Source organism: Hydractinia symbiolongicarpus, chromosome 8, assembly GCF_029227915.1.
Source record: "Hydractinia symbiolongicarpus strain clone_291-10 chromosome 8, HSymV2.1, whole genome shotgun sequence".
Lineage (NCBI taxonomy): Eukaryota > Metazoa > Cnidaria > Hydrozoa > Anthoathecata > Hydractiniidae > Hydractinia > Hydractinia symbiolongicarpus.
Window position 1 is genome coordinate 28,925,649 of NC_079882.1, and position 14,756 is coordinate 28,940,404.

The window sequence follows — 14,756 nt, forward strand, 5'->3', positions numbered from 1 at the left end:
AAAAAATTTCATAATTTTTTTTTTTTTTTTTTTTTTTTGCGAAAGTTTCTCCAAATAAATTAATCGATTAGATAAACATTTGGTAAACGAAATTTCGCGAAATAAGGCTTCTTCCAGCGAAATATTTTGATTAGATTTTCCGCGAAATAAATTTTGCGATCGTTAAATTTTCCTCCAAATCAATTTTATCCTTATTGAGGTTCCGTGCGAAAATTGATAACCAATTCTTTGAAACGATCCAAAAAAACCTGTTTTTATCGTTTTGATGTTGTTAATATTTTCATACTTATTTGGACAAATAATATGCAACACTATAAACTATCACTATAGCCTATTGTAAAAGTTGCGTCTAGCACAAAATTTAAAACATTCCATTGCAGATAGTTATTTATTTTAATTTTGCGATATTTTGATTTGCAAAAGTTGCTTCCTCTAAGATAGACCAAATCTAGGCAAAGTTCAGTTGTCACTACTAATGATAACAACGAGAGAGAGAAATGTAAAACCTATCAAAAAGGTGTTTGACAATAGGTTTATGTAGTCTGTGTGCCATGCAAATGAGATGTAGTCTTTATTCTTTAAAAATAGCGAAAATTATATGTACTTTTTACCTCTTAATCAAAAGCGAAATAAAATAATACGTAAAATTCTTTTTATTAAGATACGGTGATAAGATACCTGAGACTACATCAGGACGTATATACATTGTGTTTTGGACACTTCTTGGTTTGGTGTTAACTGGAATTGTTACTGGTAGTCTTTCGTCAGCATTGTCAGTGGCTTCAATTAATTCAATGAAGCAAAACCTCCCTGATGATAAGGTAATGTCTTTATGAGTTCTGAAAAACTGTGTTTCTGTCGTTGCATAAATAACTGAATCAGGTTTGAGGTCATTCACCATGTTTCTTTGCTAGAAAATCAAATCTTGTTGCTATATATATTGCTTAAATTTGAATCGAAGTAGTATAATCTTTGTTAGCAAAATAAACAGAACATAAACAATTTTGTAACGCATTGACTGACCGATTTAAACAAATTTATTTCTTTGCAATCCTAATACAAAAGAAGAATGCTTTAATCCCACTTATATAATTTATTTTATCCCACTAATATAATTCCTTGAATACCATGCCATGGATCCATAGTTGGAACCTCTTTACAAAGGAGAGGAGGGGGTTTCGTCTTTCCGAAATTAAAAATAGAGGGGCTTGAAATTTAACAGTAAAAAGGGTGGGGTGAATCAAAATAGGGGTAACCTTACCCCTCTGGCAGCTATGGCTAGCTATGTTTACAAAAATGTAAAAAAAAATTAGCAAAAAGCTACTTCAATGGGATTAATATTCGCGGTTTAGCTTATATGCGAAATTTTTGCATTTCGCGGGGACTTTTTTTCGCGGATGAGGGATGATTTAATTTTTCGCGGGGACGTAATTTCGCGGATAAGGTCATAATAGCAATTTTTGAAAAAAGTAAAATAAATATCTCTAAAGGGTTTGGGCCGAATGGCACTATCTTACACCAGTCAATTCTACACTGACCGAGACAAAATGTAGTATTGCATTTTACTTCAACTAAACGTCAGGTAGAATAAACACAACTAGATAAAAAACGAAATGAAATTCTAATTGAATTCAAAAAAAGTTGATTCTTCATCCGTTACATCTACTACTACTATTTCACTTCGTGGGGTGTGAGTTCAATTGTTCATCCGTAAGGCTGGAAAGAGAACTCAAATTCGGTTCATCATCTGCAATAGAAGCTGGGAGCAAAGGATTAATATCCTTGAAAGGGTCAACTGATTCGAGACCTTTGTCAGTTTTCCCTCCTCTTTTCATCTTTAGTACTCGGTTGATTAATTAAGCCTACAAAAAAGGAAGCCTCAGACTTTAAAAATAAATAAAAACAAAAATATAAAATTTCGCGGATCAATTTATATGTTCAGAATCCAAAGTAGCTTTTATACACTCTCGGCACTCTCGGATAGTTTAACAGTCAATATCTCGAATACGCTTGTTGCTCTCTTGAACCCCCACTCGCCATTTCCATACAAAAAACTCGTTATAGCTCAAAATATGAAAACTACATCTCATCATCTTAAACAAGTTTGTTACCCCTTGATAAATTTCTCTGTAACTTAAACCAGTCCCAACATCTTCGAGATTTTTGAATAGAATTTTAACATTCGAATGTTTTCGATTTACAGTAGACTCTCGATATAACGAACCCTCAAGGGAAATGGAAAAAAGTTCGTTATATCGAGGGTTCTTTATATCGACAGATCAGAAAAAATGAAAATTTTTTCCCAATATTCTCAAAATCGCTTAAATTTTTGTCCATTAGAAGAACTTGGATGAAAAACACTTTTTATTAATCGACTTATTATTAATCGACTTTTTTGAACAGAAATGCCAAAACAATTCTGACCTGATTATAGTTTTTAGACTTCTCGGCAGGTCGAACTCTTTTTTTTAAAGATCCCATAAGACTTATCGGGAGTCAACTGTAGGTGCAAGCTCTAATTCAAAGTTTTTTTCTGTTCACTGAGCTCAAAATTAACCATGAAAAGCTATAATGAACTGTATACAACAGTTAAAGATTCCTAACTATTTCTTCATATTAGTGATTTTTTAAATTTAACAGTAATACCGCTTGAAAAGTCAGTGGTCAGCTTCATACCTATAAATTAGCTGGTTTCATAAATAGTTTAAAAAAGACCATAGTATCTTAAGGGAGGAAATTATTTACCTTATGGTAGTTAGATTATTGTTATTACTTCTTATTTATATCCTCACATTCCTGTTTTTTTTTAAAAAATAGATGTTAGCATTGTATGGCAGCGCAGAATATACATACGGCAAAAAAAGGATTAAGAAATTTGAGAAAAGTAAGTCATTTGTATTATTATTTTTTGTAAAGTTATGGAAAACCGTATAAGGTAAAACATGTAGCAGAACGTTATTTTATCGTCATCCCAATTGGCACAATTTAGAAAACTTATCAAGTTAACCATGTGCGAAATTTGATATCAGACAAATGTAAAATGCAGTTGAGTTGTATTGTACCTCTTTTCTAGACGTTACTTACTACTCATACGAAGAACTTTTTGAACCATTGAAAAACAAAACTGTGAAATATGCATTACTGGATCGATATGTTGCTGAAATTCTAAAAAGCAATATTTCTGCTTATGGTTTGACTGTTAATAAAGCTTTTGATGAACCAACTGATTTTGGCGTAGCTGCATTTGGTGAGATGGAAAAATTGAAAGTTTGTGGGACAAAATTTGCAAAGGCGAACACAGACCTGACCTCCAAAGCTATTTCAAAGCTTCTACAGGTAATATTCTATATCCTCTTCCTTAACTTTACACACATTTTTTTCCTGTAAATTATAATTTTCACTTCGTTATACATAGGAAATTAAAAAATCGATTGAAATTAAGAAAGCAAACGGAACGGCTGAAACATCAAGTGAAACAACCACTGCAACAGAAGGGGAACAGGATATCATCAGCTTCAATGCACCATTATATCAAAAAACGCTACGTATAGTGCTCATAATGTGGTTGGTGTTTATAGTCATTGGATTGATCTATGAAGCGATCAGAAGAAACAAGTTAGCGAAATTGAAACGTAAAATTTACACCAACAAAGGTACGTTTTTTTCGCCTTTGAACTATTATATAATTTGAATTCATGATGACTTTTGTACCGAAGTTAATGTATATAAATCTGTTTGAGTCGAAGTTTACCTTCTCAATCCTTTAGAGCAATTCATTATTTTTTCCACACATTGCTTGTCGTCACGACCGATTCATGTTTCTCCTTCCCTATTTCCCTAAAAGAGTTGTTCTTTAGCGATAATATAGTTTTTTTAAATTAAACTAAGAAAATGTGAAGACTTATCGGAGCAATATAAAAAATTGAGGCTGGTATTATCAATTCTTTTATAGAATGCAAGCTTCAATTCCACAAAGAGCTGAAAGAATTTGCAAATGAAACTATCGAAGAATTCCGTGATTTGGTCGAACGAGTTGAAGATAAAATCGAAAGGCTTAATTACAAACACGGAAAAGAATTGCTAAAGATGCGAACAGCTATGTCAAAGAAGTATGGTGTCAACTTTAAGTTTGTGAAACCAAGCGAGTTAGGTGTATCATTGGAAAAGATTTTAGAATACAAGGAGGATGTAAAGAATAGACCGAAAGTACCATTCTCGGTTAAAATGAGAAGAATTGGAGTAACTATTAGTGGTGTATTTTCGCGCATCACTCGACTTTTCAAACGCTAACAACTTGGCAGATAAACTCACCTCAGGATCCGCTTATAAACTCACTCTTTTTATCACCGTTTTAACTTTATTTGGAATCTAAACTTTCCTGCTTGTGTTATATATTCGAACTCAAACAAAATCGGTTAATCTTTCGAGAGATGCACTGGTCAGATATCGAATTTGATTTTTTTTTTTTTGTTATTAAATACAACCTTTTCTACCGGTACTCTTTGTTGGTAGATACCAAATCAGATTGCGCATTAACCCACTCATATAAACTAAATAAAATAGTATCAAACTCTAAGAAAGCAGAATTTTTACGCAACTTTTCCACTTTATGTGCAAACGCGGAGTCAATTTATTTCGCATTTATTTATTTATCCTCATTTTTTTATTTTAATTTTCTCTTTTAACTTAAAAAATATATAATCATTTGAATGCATTTTGATCGCTAAAGGTAAATAGCGACCGATGTTCTGACGTCATGGACCAACTGAAGTAAGGTCCATGCAAACAACTGAACAATTGTTCAAATTACCACTGAAAATTTACTGTATAAACTTTACGATCTTTCACATTTGTAGAGGTATCATAATGGTTTAGATGGTAAAAAAAAAGCTTTTCTATATATTTGTCACAATTTTTTAACATATTTATTAATTTATAATATTTATAATATTTCCTAAAAAAATTATTATATTTACAAAAGCATTTTTAGAATTTACTTGGACACAAAAATATTATTTCGGGAATTTTCTTGCTTAAGGCTTGGCTTAAAAAGAAAGAAAAAATATTTTGCAATTTTTTGGAGTTTAGCAGATATTTTGAACTTATGAAACTTTCTCCTTTGACTCATTCTCGTCTCCAGAGCTCTTTGAGATTAAAACCTCGAAAGTAGTTTATCTCAAAGAGCTCTGGGGACGAGAATGGATATAAGAACGATGTGACGTAATGCGTTGTGGTGTAATGCATTGTGATGCATCATTTTTTGCAAAATATATAACAACACAGAAAAATGTATAAATATTGTATTCACTCTTTTTTTAGGTTGAATAAAAATGTTTGCACCAATCACGTTGTTATAATATGACTAAATATAAAGCCTATACCATATCTGTTTCTTCCTGCAATATACACATGCGAAAACACAGAACAACATAAAAATGAAAAAATGAGCTAATTTTTAGTAGTAGTAGTGGTAGTGGTAAACTATGTGTGATGAAAGCCTGCAACTGGGTTGTTATAAGTGACTAGTTTGTAATTTTTTCAGTTAACCAGCTAGGTATACTGCCTTTAAATGTAACTGTATGACATGCGTAGATAGATAGCTGGCTTATTCAAACAAACGTGCAATTTCAATCAAAATTAGTCATATTGCTTTCTATAGTGTCAGTTGACCTATTATGTAACGGATTTGATGCCTGGTCTATTTTTACCAAGTTTTTATGCTAAACTGATATTCCACACACTTGTGATTTTAGATTTCATATTGCACTTCTTTAGGAAAGTTGGACTTTAAACCCCTCATTCTCAGTATTGAAATGTTAACGTATAATGGATTTTTTGAGTGATTTAAAGCTTCCTGCGGTATGTTCTTGCTTATTTTTATGCTTCATTTTGAGCCATCTAGGTATGTTTGAAAAAAATATTAGTTCCAAAATATGTCAAATAAGATAGATTGAACGTTCATGATAAAATAAATTTAAATTTACAGTGATTCAGTCCAATATTTTAAATTTTAGATATAAAAACTTTAAAAACACAAAATATTTACTCGAACCATAGTCACAAGAAAAAGAATAGTCTGGGTAATCGGCCATTCCGGGCCGTATCGTAAAGAGACTTCAAAAAACTGGGGTGGCCGGAATATAAGGGCACCAAAGTTTAAAAAATGGCTGCGGCTGCAGAGGATTTCCTTTATGGTGAAGATCTGGATGCTATTTTGGAGGCAATAGATGAAGATTTTTTACAAAGTAATACTGAGTTTGAAGTGGAACTAACTTCAGTAATTGACGAAATACCCAAACAAAAGGCCAAGGTTACATTTACCTGTAGTTTGTGCTCTAAAGTTTGTGTATCACAAAGGGGGTTATCTCGCCACAACAACACTAAGCACAGTAAAGAAAAGGAAAGTGATGCAAGTTTGGAAGCTGAACAGGTTCTGCATCCACTGTATTTTAAGCGATATATCGAGGATTCAATAATAAAATTGACAGGTGATGAATGTTATCCCTCTGAAATCACAAACGAATTCAAGTTTTTTAAAATTGGTAGCCTTGACAATGTTTTGCCATCATACAGTCTGGTAAAAAATGTTATCAAATCTTTTGATGGAGATGCTGAAAAGTTTTATCCATTATTTTATAAAAATATTTTGGACATGGAGCACCCCTTTGGAGCAAGTCTAAGCCACAACTGTACTGTTCTTCTAGGATTTGAGTTAGCAAATCAAGTATGTGTCACTTGTCTAAGTCTGATTTCAAGGATGTTTTGCAAGTTCCAAATAAACCACACACCTTTTCAGATAAGGAAACGTCCATCATATCCTATCTTAGTGGATACATCTTTAGTACTATGTATCGGCGAATACGTTTCTCCTCAAAAAACACATGTCAACAAATATATCATCAACAGTATTTGGCAGTTCTTCTGGCTGGAAAATCTGATGACACAGAAGATATACCAGAGTATAAATTGGTTAATGCTAGGGATCGTGGTGGTCTATGGAAAGTCAGAAAAGAGATAATTTTAATTTTTACAGCTGCCGAGGAATATTTTCGATCATATACCAATAAAGGGTGCAGTAAAATTGATAGCAAGGAAATAGTTTCCTTTCTTATGAAAAATTTTAATGTGAAGTCAAATTTCACGAAAATAGTTAACCTCTGCGATGTATCACTGAAAAAAGAAGTTTCTTTAAATCTTCTAGAAGACCTACTTATGCTATATGTCAGAGTGAGAACATTTTCTTTTGTCAAAGATAAAATGCAGCTTCACAAAATATCGGCCGATACAAAGAGATCAAAATCTCTACGCACAGAATTAAAGAAGAAATCATCCACCCTGGATCAAGGTCATTGAAAGTACTGCAACCACTAACAAAACAGCTATTTTTATAGCTACACACCTATAAAAATCATTACCTATGGCATTATTAGCACATAGCTGGATAGCTAGTTACTAGCATATAGCTAGCTAGGCTAGCGAGAGGCATAAGTGTAACTGTTTTAAAGCCAAGTATAATGTTTTTAAGAATGTGTGGCTATAAAAATAGCCGTTTTTTTAAGTGTTTTTCTTCATAGTTTTTTCTTTTTTCTGCAAGGAACAGGTTCATCACTAAAATCCACTACAGCATTACCAGCTACATTTCCTCCAGAAATAGGCCTGAAGATTTTTTGGTTCCTGATAGTGTTATCATTGTAGCCAAAATCACGCATTGTCTTTTCGTGCTCCCATGGATCTCTGACGACCAAAATAATTCTCTAAGGGATCTTGACATAAACGTTCAGTAAGAATATAAGGCACATTATTATTTACTAAAAACTGAACCAACTCTATAATAGAATTGACAGTTATTTTGAGGCCTTCATATGTCTGCCAAGATATAAACATATTTGACTTTGCGTTTTTAAAAAAATCACCTGGTCGTTCCTCAATGGACTTTAACCAATCTTCAAAATATTGAAGGAAAACTTTACGTAGCCATACAAAGCGTGCGTCATCGACTGATGAAAATGGAACAAGAAATGGTTTCCTCTTTTGCTTGTATTCTTCCGTGTTTCGGATGTTCAAAATATCGAAGAACCCATCCATCATCTCGCAAAACTTAGCAGTACCACCTGCTTCTGGAGGGCCATAATTATTCAAACTTGTACTGACTGTTGAACTCAAAACTTGTGCTGCTAGCTTAACATTCATTACAGAAAAAGATGATAATTTAATGTGATCATGTGATAATTTAGGTAGAAGGTGTAATCCACATTCACGATCCTCATAAAATATATCAGCCATGTGATTCCAAATGAGGAACATTCCATCATTCCACATAAACCTTGTGCATCTACCAGCACCAGAGTTTGACAAGCAATTACGAGCAGTTTTTATCAGATGAGGTGGATCAGAGAGAAAGTAGATGTATCGTTTTTCAGCACTAAAATAATTTACTGTGCGTACTGTGTAACATCAACATCTGGATTTATATCGTCAGCTTTTGTTAAGTTGAAATGCATACGGAAAAGCTTCCTGTTTGGTGATGCTCCATCACATGTTGCGGCAACTACTTTTAGATTGCATTGTAGTTCACATATGCCAACTGCTTTCCAAAACAAAGGAAACATTTGACTTGCTGTAGCTCCAGTTGTTGCAAAATTAGCCAGACTGAACTTAAAAGGGTTTACGATACTCCGAACAAGAAAAACCAAAACATGGGATGCTAACTTTTACACTTTTTGTAATGTTGCATAGTTTATATTTATGTCTCCGAGATCGACAAATCCAATTAGTTCGCCTGTATGTTTATCCCAGACTAAATTTTCTTGGATTTTCATTTCGTCGAATAAAAGGACAACAAACTTTTCAATGTCACTGAAATGCTCAACTTTAATTTTTAATTCTTCAACTATACTTTTATTGAATCCTCGTTGTGGATGGATGTAGTTCTTATAATCTCTCAATCTACGTCGACTAGGTAGAATCACAAAACCAGTACCAGATTTTTCATCATAACGGATATCATCAAAAGTAGCTGGTGACTTTGCTGCCAATGACAAACAATATCTAATTACCATTGGGTGGTAACGGACACCAGTTTTTGTAGACGACAAATACTTTTGTTGCTCCTCCCAGAAGAATTTCATGAATGGAGAAATTTTCGATGTATTGGTGTTTGACATAATGGTTTTTAAATCTGAACCTAGCTCTGAACTAACAGGGACTGAAGAAGAAGATATTTCCTCTTGTAGCAATTTTATTTCATGTTTTAATGACATGTTCTCAATTTTCAAGGACTTGTTTTCTTCACGTACATTGCGAAGCCTTAGCACAACACGTTCTGGTGATGTTAACGAAATTGGTGCATTTAACTTTGCTGGAACAGTCAAATTTGTTGATAAACGTTTTACAGATTTTTGCGACTTTTAAGCAGCACTGTCACATTGCATGCACATTTTTTCATCGTTAAATTGTAACAGTGAACAATGCATAGATCGATGATATTCTGACTGTTGTAAGGGTATTTCATCAGAATGAAGACAAAAATTTTTCGAGATGTTATGTTTCTTTAAGTGGTGTGAATGTACAAATGACAAATCAATAACTCCAGGACAGAATTTGTAGGTGGATACAACTTTTATTAAATTTGACAGTGTAATATTTCGGACTGATCGTTTATATGTACTGTATATTTCGTGATCATCAGCAAGACTCCATGTATAGCCTAGAATAGTAAATGACAAACTATCGTCAACATATATTTCAAACTGTGCACTGGAATGAATTTCATCGCACATCCAAACCTTTACTAAGTCTGGAGATATATCTACACTCCAACTCTCTGGAAGCTTTAGTGATTTTACTCGGCCGATGAAGTTGTCAAAGGATTGATAGAATATGTGTTGGTTTTGATCAACAGTTATTGTACTGTTTCTTTTCACAGCAATCTTTTCAGCAGAAGGTCTTGGCTTGACTGATGTGCTAAATAAAAATATAATTTACTGTAAATATATATTTTTCCTGTGGTCATATTTTCTGTATATGCATAAATGTTTATAAATAGCTAGCTATATACGTATCTGTACAAAAAAATATATGGTCTCATACCTGGAAGAGGGAATGCTTTTTATTGGTAAATTTAGTGTTGGAATAGATCCTGGAATTAGTGTTCTTCTTTTTTCATCTTATTATCAACAACACGATCCTTCGTAATCACAGCAATAAGTTTCTGTCTCCAAGATGTGTTGTACTCATCATTTCCTTGTGGAATACAAAATATTGAGATGCCAGTAGTTCTTCTCGAAGTAGAGCAACCAAAAATCGAACAATTAGCACCAGGCATAGCAAATTACAGCATAAATGAAAAATTACTTTAAAAAAATATAAGCTTCGCTAAGGTTTCCCGCTTGTTTTTTAAATTTTGGTGCCCCTAAAAGTAGTCTGGGTACTAGAAATGTAGGAACCCGAGTTATTTGCCGGGAGCAGAGCGCGTTGGCACGAGTCTCCAGACTATTCTTTTTCTTGTGACTATGCTCGAACCAAAGAGGTTTAAAGAGAGAAGATATATCTCATAGTTTCTATTAAAACAATCCGTTGGCGATTTGCTGGTTGCTGTATTGTTTTCACATTCAGTTTTGTAAACAAAATGTTTTGAAATTTCGCGCGTAAATCATAAAAGTAACCGTTGCTCATTGTTATTTCTGCATAATTATAAATTATTCTTCTAGCGATAAACTTGTTTATTTTGTAATTCGAACGTTCAAAATCAGTTTTTAAACATTTCTGGTGGTATATGCAGAAAATAAGTAAAATCAGCCGAATATGAGGGTTATTTTTTGAAAATTATGATAAAATAAAAATAAAAAAACAATCTCAGAAAGTAAGAACGCAAAGAAAAAAAGTTAATCATCGCCCAACGAAAAACGCTTAATTAGAGATAGTAACAAATGATTAATATTTTTTTTTGTTCTATGAAAGAAACAATAGTCACCGAACACCGATTCTATGACGAAAATTCATTAACATTGAAGAAAAAACTATGTACCAATATGCTACCTCTCCTGCAGTAATATTTTTTTAAAGTTTTATCAACCTTTTAACTGACGCTGTGTTAGAAGGGAACATACAGAAATATCTACAAGATAAAAATTATATCATGTATTAGGACAACAATTTACACAAGCTGAATCGTTTTGCAAGTTGAAAAAATAAACTTTGCCAGCTTTAATTTTTGTAGTTCAACAGCGCCATGTATTTTACTTAAAGGTTACCTCCCGAGCAAAAATAAGTTGCATTAAAATGATCCACAACAACATGTTATTCGGCAAAATAACAATGTTTTTCCCTATATTTACAGAATAAAGGAGTACCATTGGAAAAGAAATTGACTTACTGCGGTTTAGCTACCTCTCCAAACCCTAGTCACGCGGGCATTATGAAAACGGTAAAAAATGCTTACATCAGCAATGTTACGTCATCACGAGATAAGCTACTGCCCAGAACGAAAATTGTAGTAAAGATTATGCAGACTTTTCACTTACCCCGCCCCCCTTTTCCTGTATTATAAAGTGAATTATAAAAGCATGCAGAAGTAAAAACAAATTTTTAAGGAAATTATTAAGTACTGTAATTGTTTGAATAAACCCCCCCCCCCCCCTTCTATTAAACGAACCCCCTCGAATAGCCGCCCCTCCTTTTCAGTCATTTTTTAAATAGACGCCCCCCTGTTTATGCGAGGCGTTAGTAAAAGTATACTTACCTACTTTTTTCCTAAACCTTAGGTTTAAGGTTGAAACGGACGCGAAGCCCATGGTTATGTGGAAGTGTGGTATTTTTTTAATTCCTTATAACTTTCAAAAACAACATTTTTAGTAGAAAGGGATGTTTTATTAACTATATTCTACTTACCTATTAAGCACAACTTGTTTGTGCTCGGGAGGTAACCTTTAATAGGTTTTTTAAAAGTTCTGCTTTGTCGTTAAAACTCTCGTCTCACTCTCGGCATGTAAAAGTACAGCAAAAAGCGGTGCAACGGATGGGTTTATAGGAGCACGTAAACAAAAGAAATATGAATAGAATTCAAGTGGACGTTGCTCAGATGTATCTGTAACAGGTCTGACTGTTTTAATGAATAGAAAATTTGAAAAAAATCTCAGTGTTTTGCAAATAAATAATTTGAATACTTCTACAAAATTATTATTTTACGATTTTGCATACAAAAGGGGTGGTAAAATGGTTTGCATTGTTGAGCTTTGTTTGTAAGAACTTGGCGGCTGAAATGATGCCCTTTTTTTATTTTTTAATAGTTACTAAAAACGCAAAACTGAGCACTCAGGCTATATTCACACATTGAGGATAGATGTCGTTCCGAAATAATTTTTGTTGCGGGTAGGCCTCGCGTTCACACGGATTCGAAGCTATCCGATATGCGAAACGGGATGATTCCGTTCCGCTATAAATAGTAAAATGATTTCGCTCCTCTGGTTTTCGAAAAACATGTTTACACGTCATTCCGGAACAAAACGATTCCGAAATGAAACCTATCCGCAATGTGTGAGTCTCAAAGTAGCTTAAAAATTTCCCATCCCAGCTGCTTTTAAGAATGGTATGATAATCGGTTACTTAATTATCTAGAGCACGATTTTACTAAAACTTTCCATAGACGAATATTGCTGTTGGAGAATATACTAGATATATTAAGTCAATATTTAGAATTTGTTAAAAAGAAATAAAATTCAACAAAATCACTACCTTTTAGTCAGAAAATTTCGCGACATTTTAATTTCGCGATAAAAATTTTGGGACAATTTCGCGATTTTTTTTTCGCGGTTTGTAGCCTTGAATTTTTTTCGCGACATTTAATTTTCGCGAATTTCATAGAGTTACGGAGTTGAGGAAAAACAAAATATGATTTTAAGTACGTTTGCTACTCTAATAATGACATCTGTAAAAGGAAGCTTTTTTTCATAAAAGCTCAATGTTATAATCAATAAGGTAGCGGAAGAACCTTTATTTTTGATCAAGCGATAGTACAACCTTTCAACTCGCCTCGGCGTTTGCCTAAATAATGGTATTGACGTTAATAATGTGCCTATACCGGTTGAAAATCGAAGCTTCTCCACTGCCATAGGTAAATATTGAAGTGAATTTTAATGATGTAACATCAACAGACAAAATATACTCTCGATAAGAGTTTGTATAGTAGATGTTTTATGTTTATACGAACATAACAAACACGAATGTCCTTTGCTTTCAGCTTTACACAGCATGATACACCAAATTTCTAACATTTCTAAAATTGTGTTTAAAAGTGCATTTCTTCCTTAATTTTCCCGGGTTTTATCAAACTGGGTATCACCAGAATTACTTTGTTGCGAAAATTTTACATCTACTACCCTGTGGAGTCTAAAAAATGAAGAAGAAAAGTAAATATTTCGCGGTTTTTATTTTCGTGATTTCGTCAATTAAATTTTTTTCGCGGCATTTTAAATTCGCGAAAATTCTTATCGTACTTTTATTATTTAACAGAAAAACTGTTAAAAAAAGCTTTCCTATGGTCAGAAAAATTTTAAAATTGTAAAGTAAAAAGCACTGTTTCTAAAGAACATTTCACAGCAGAGGATCCAGATTATTCCAGAAATAAATAAAGAAATCCTTTCGAAAAGACTTATTTTGATGGCTTGTGAACTTTACTAGTATTTTTTTTAAACTAACCTATCGAACAGAAATTCCACTTACGTGTTTTTTTGTTAAATTCAAAAACCAGGAAAATCTTCCAACAGTACGCACCTAATTCTAAATAACTTTATGCCACCCTGTACCACCCACGGCAAGCGAAAAAACGGGTTAAGATGTCCAAAATTCGGAACAACTGGCAAAGTTGTTTGGCAGCCTTGATGGTAGTACCTGCAGAATTTTTGATATGATGAGGAAACCCGCACGACAATCAAGCCTCACTTCAAATTTTTAGTCACAAAATCTAAAGCTAAATATGGTTATTCGGCAGCTATTTTTTTTGCTTCAAAAATTACTCCATGAAACATCAGTTCCTCAATAACAATTGCTTTGAAAAAACAATTATCAAATCTTAATTTATTTATGGCAAATAAATCAAATACAATTATTTTGAATTTTTTGAAAGTTTTTATAATTGCAATCTCGTTCCCAGGGCTATTTTGTTTTTTTGATATTGTAAGAATATGCAGGGTTGTTAAAGTAATGGAACATCACTTCTAGTTTTGCGTCAACAAACACGCCATTTTCTAATTAAACATTATTTCTTCTACTTGTTTTATTTCAGGCATACAGTAACATGTCTTATACGCGTCCTATCCTTATATCAAAAAACGCTACAGGCCCTGTCAACGAGACTTGACCAAACCAACAGAAATTTTTCATTTTACCACTTGCAGGAATTTCCTAAACATTACCGTAAGAGTTAGAGAATTACACATTTTGAAAATTGTGTAGAATAGAAAAATGCGAAAAATTTAATTAGCTTTAAAAATTGGTGGAGGAGATTGGAAATTGTTGTGTAACCTTATGCAGTCTATCTATTTATAATTTATTCTCCTGTAAACGAATTGAAACTGCGCTAGTAGGTCTATTTCCAACCCTATTCAGGTGAAGGGGAAGGCAAAAATAACTAGGTCTTTGGATTGTAATTTCTAATTTCTTGGAGTTTAATATATAGATAGCTAATAAAAGAATGAGAAAAATTTAATAAAGCGCTAAGCGATATTTATATATCATTCCCTTTAATTAACGCCCTCCTT

The 14,756-nt window shown here is 33.1% G+C and overlaps 1 protein-coding gene across 2 annotated transcripts in view; it reads left to right on the forward strand.

The window, feature by feature from the left end:
• Window positions 1-5,343, forward strand: part of LOC130654181 (protein sidekick-2-like) — a 56,857-nt gene extending 51,514 nt beyond the window's left edge. For both annotated transcript variants that reach the window (XM_057456723.1, XM_057456722.1), the window contains 5 exons: window positions 662-821; window positions 2,818-2,884; window positions 3,074-3,336; window positions 3,416-3,653; window positions 3,953-5,343. In XM_057456723.1, coding sequence (XP_057312706.1) covers window positions 662-821; window positions 2,818-2,884; window positions 3,074-3,336; window positions 3,416-3,653; window positions 3,953-4,290 — 1,066 coding nt within the window. In that variant the 3' untranslated portion in view covers window positions 4,291-5,343. The remainder of the gene's footprint in view (window positions 1-661; window positions 822-2,817; window positions 2,885-3,073; window positions 3,337-3,415; window positions 3,654-3,952) is intronic.
• The last annotated feature ends 9,413 nt before the right edge of the window (window positions 5,344-14,756 follow it).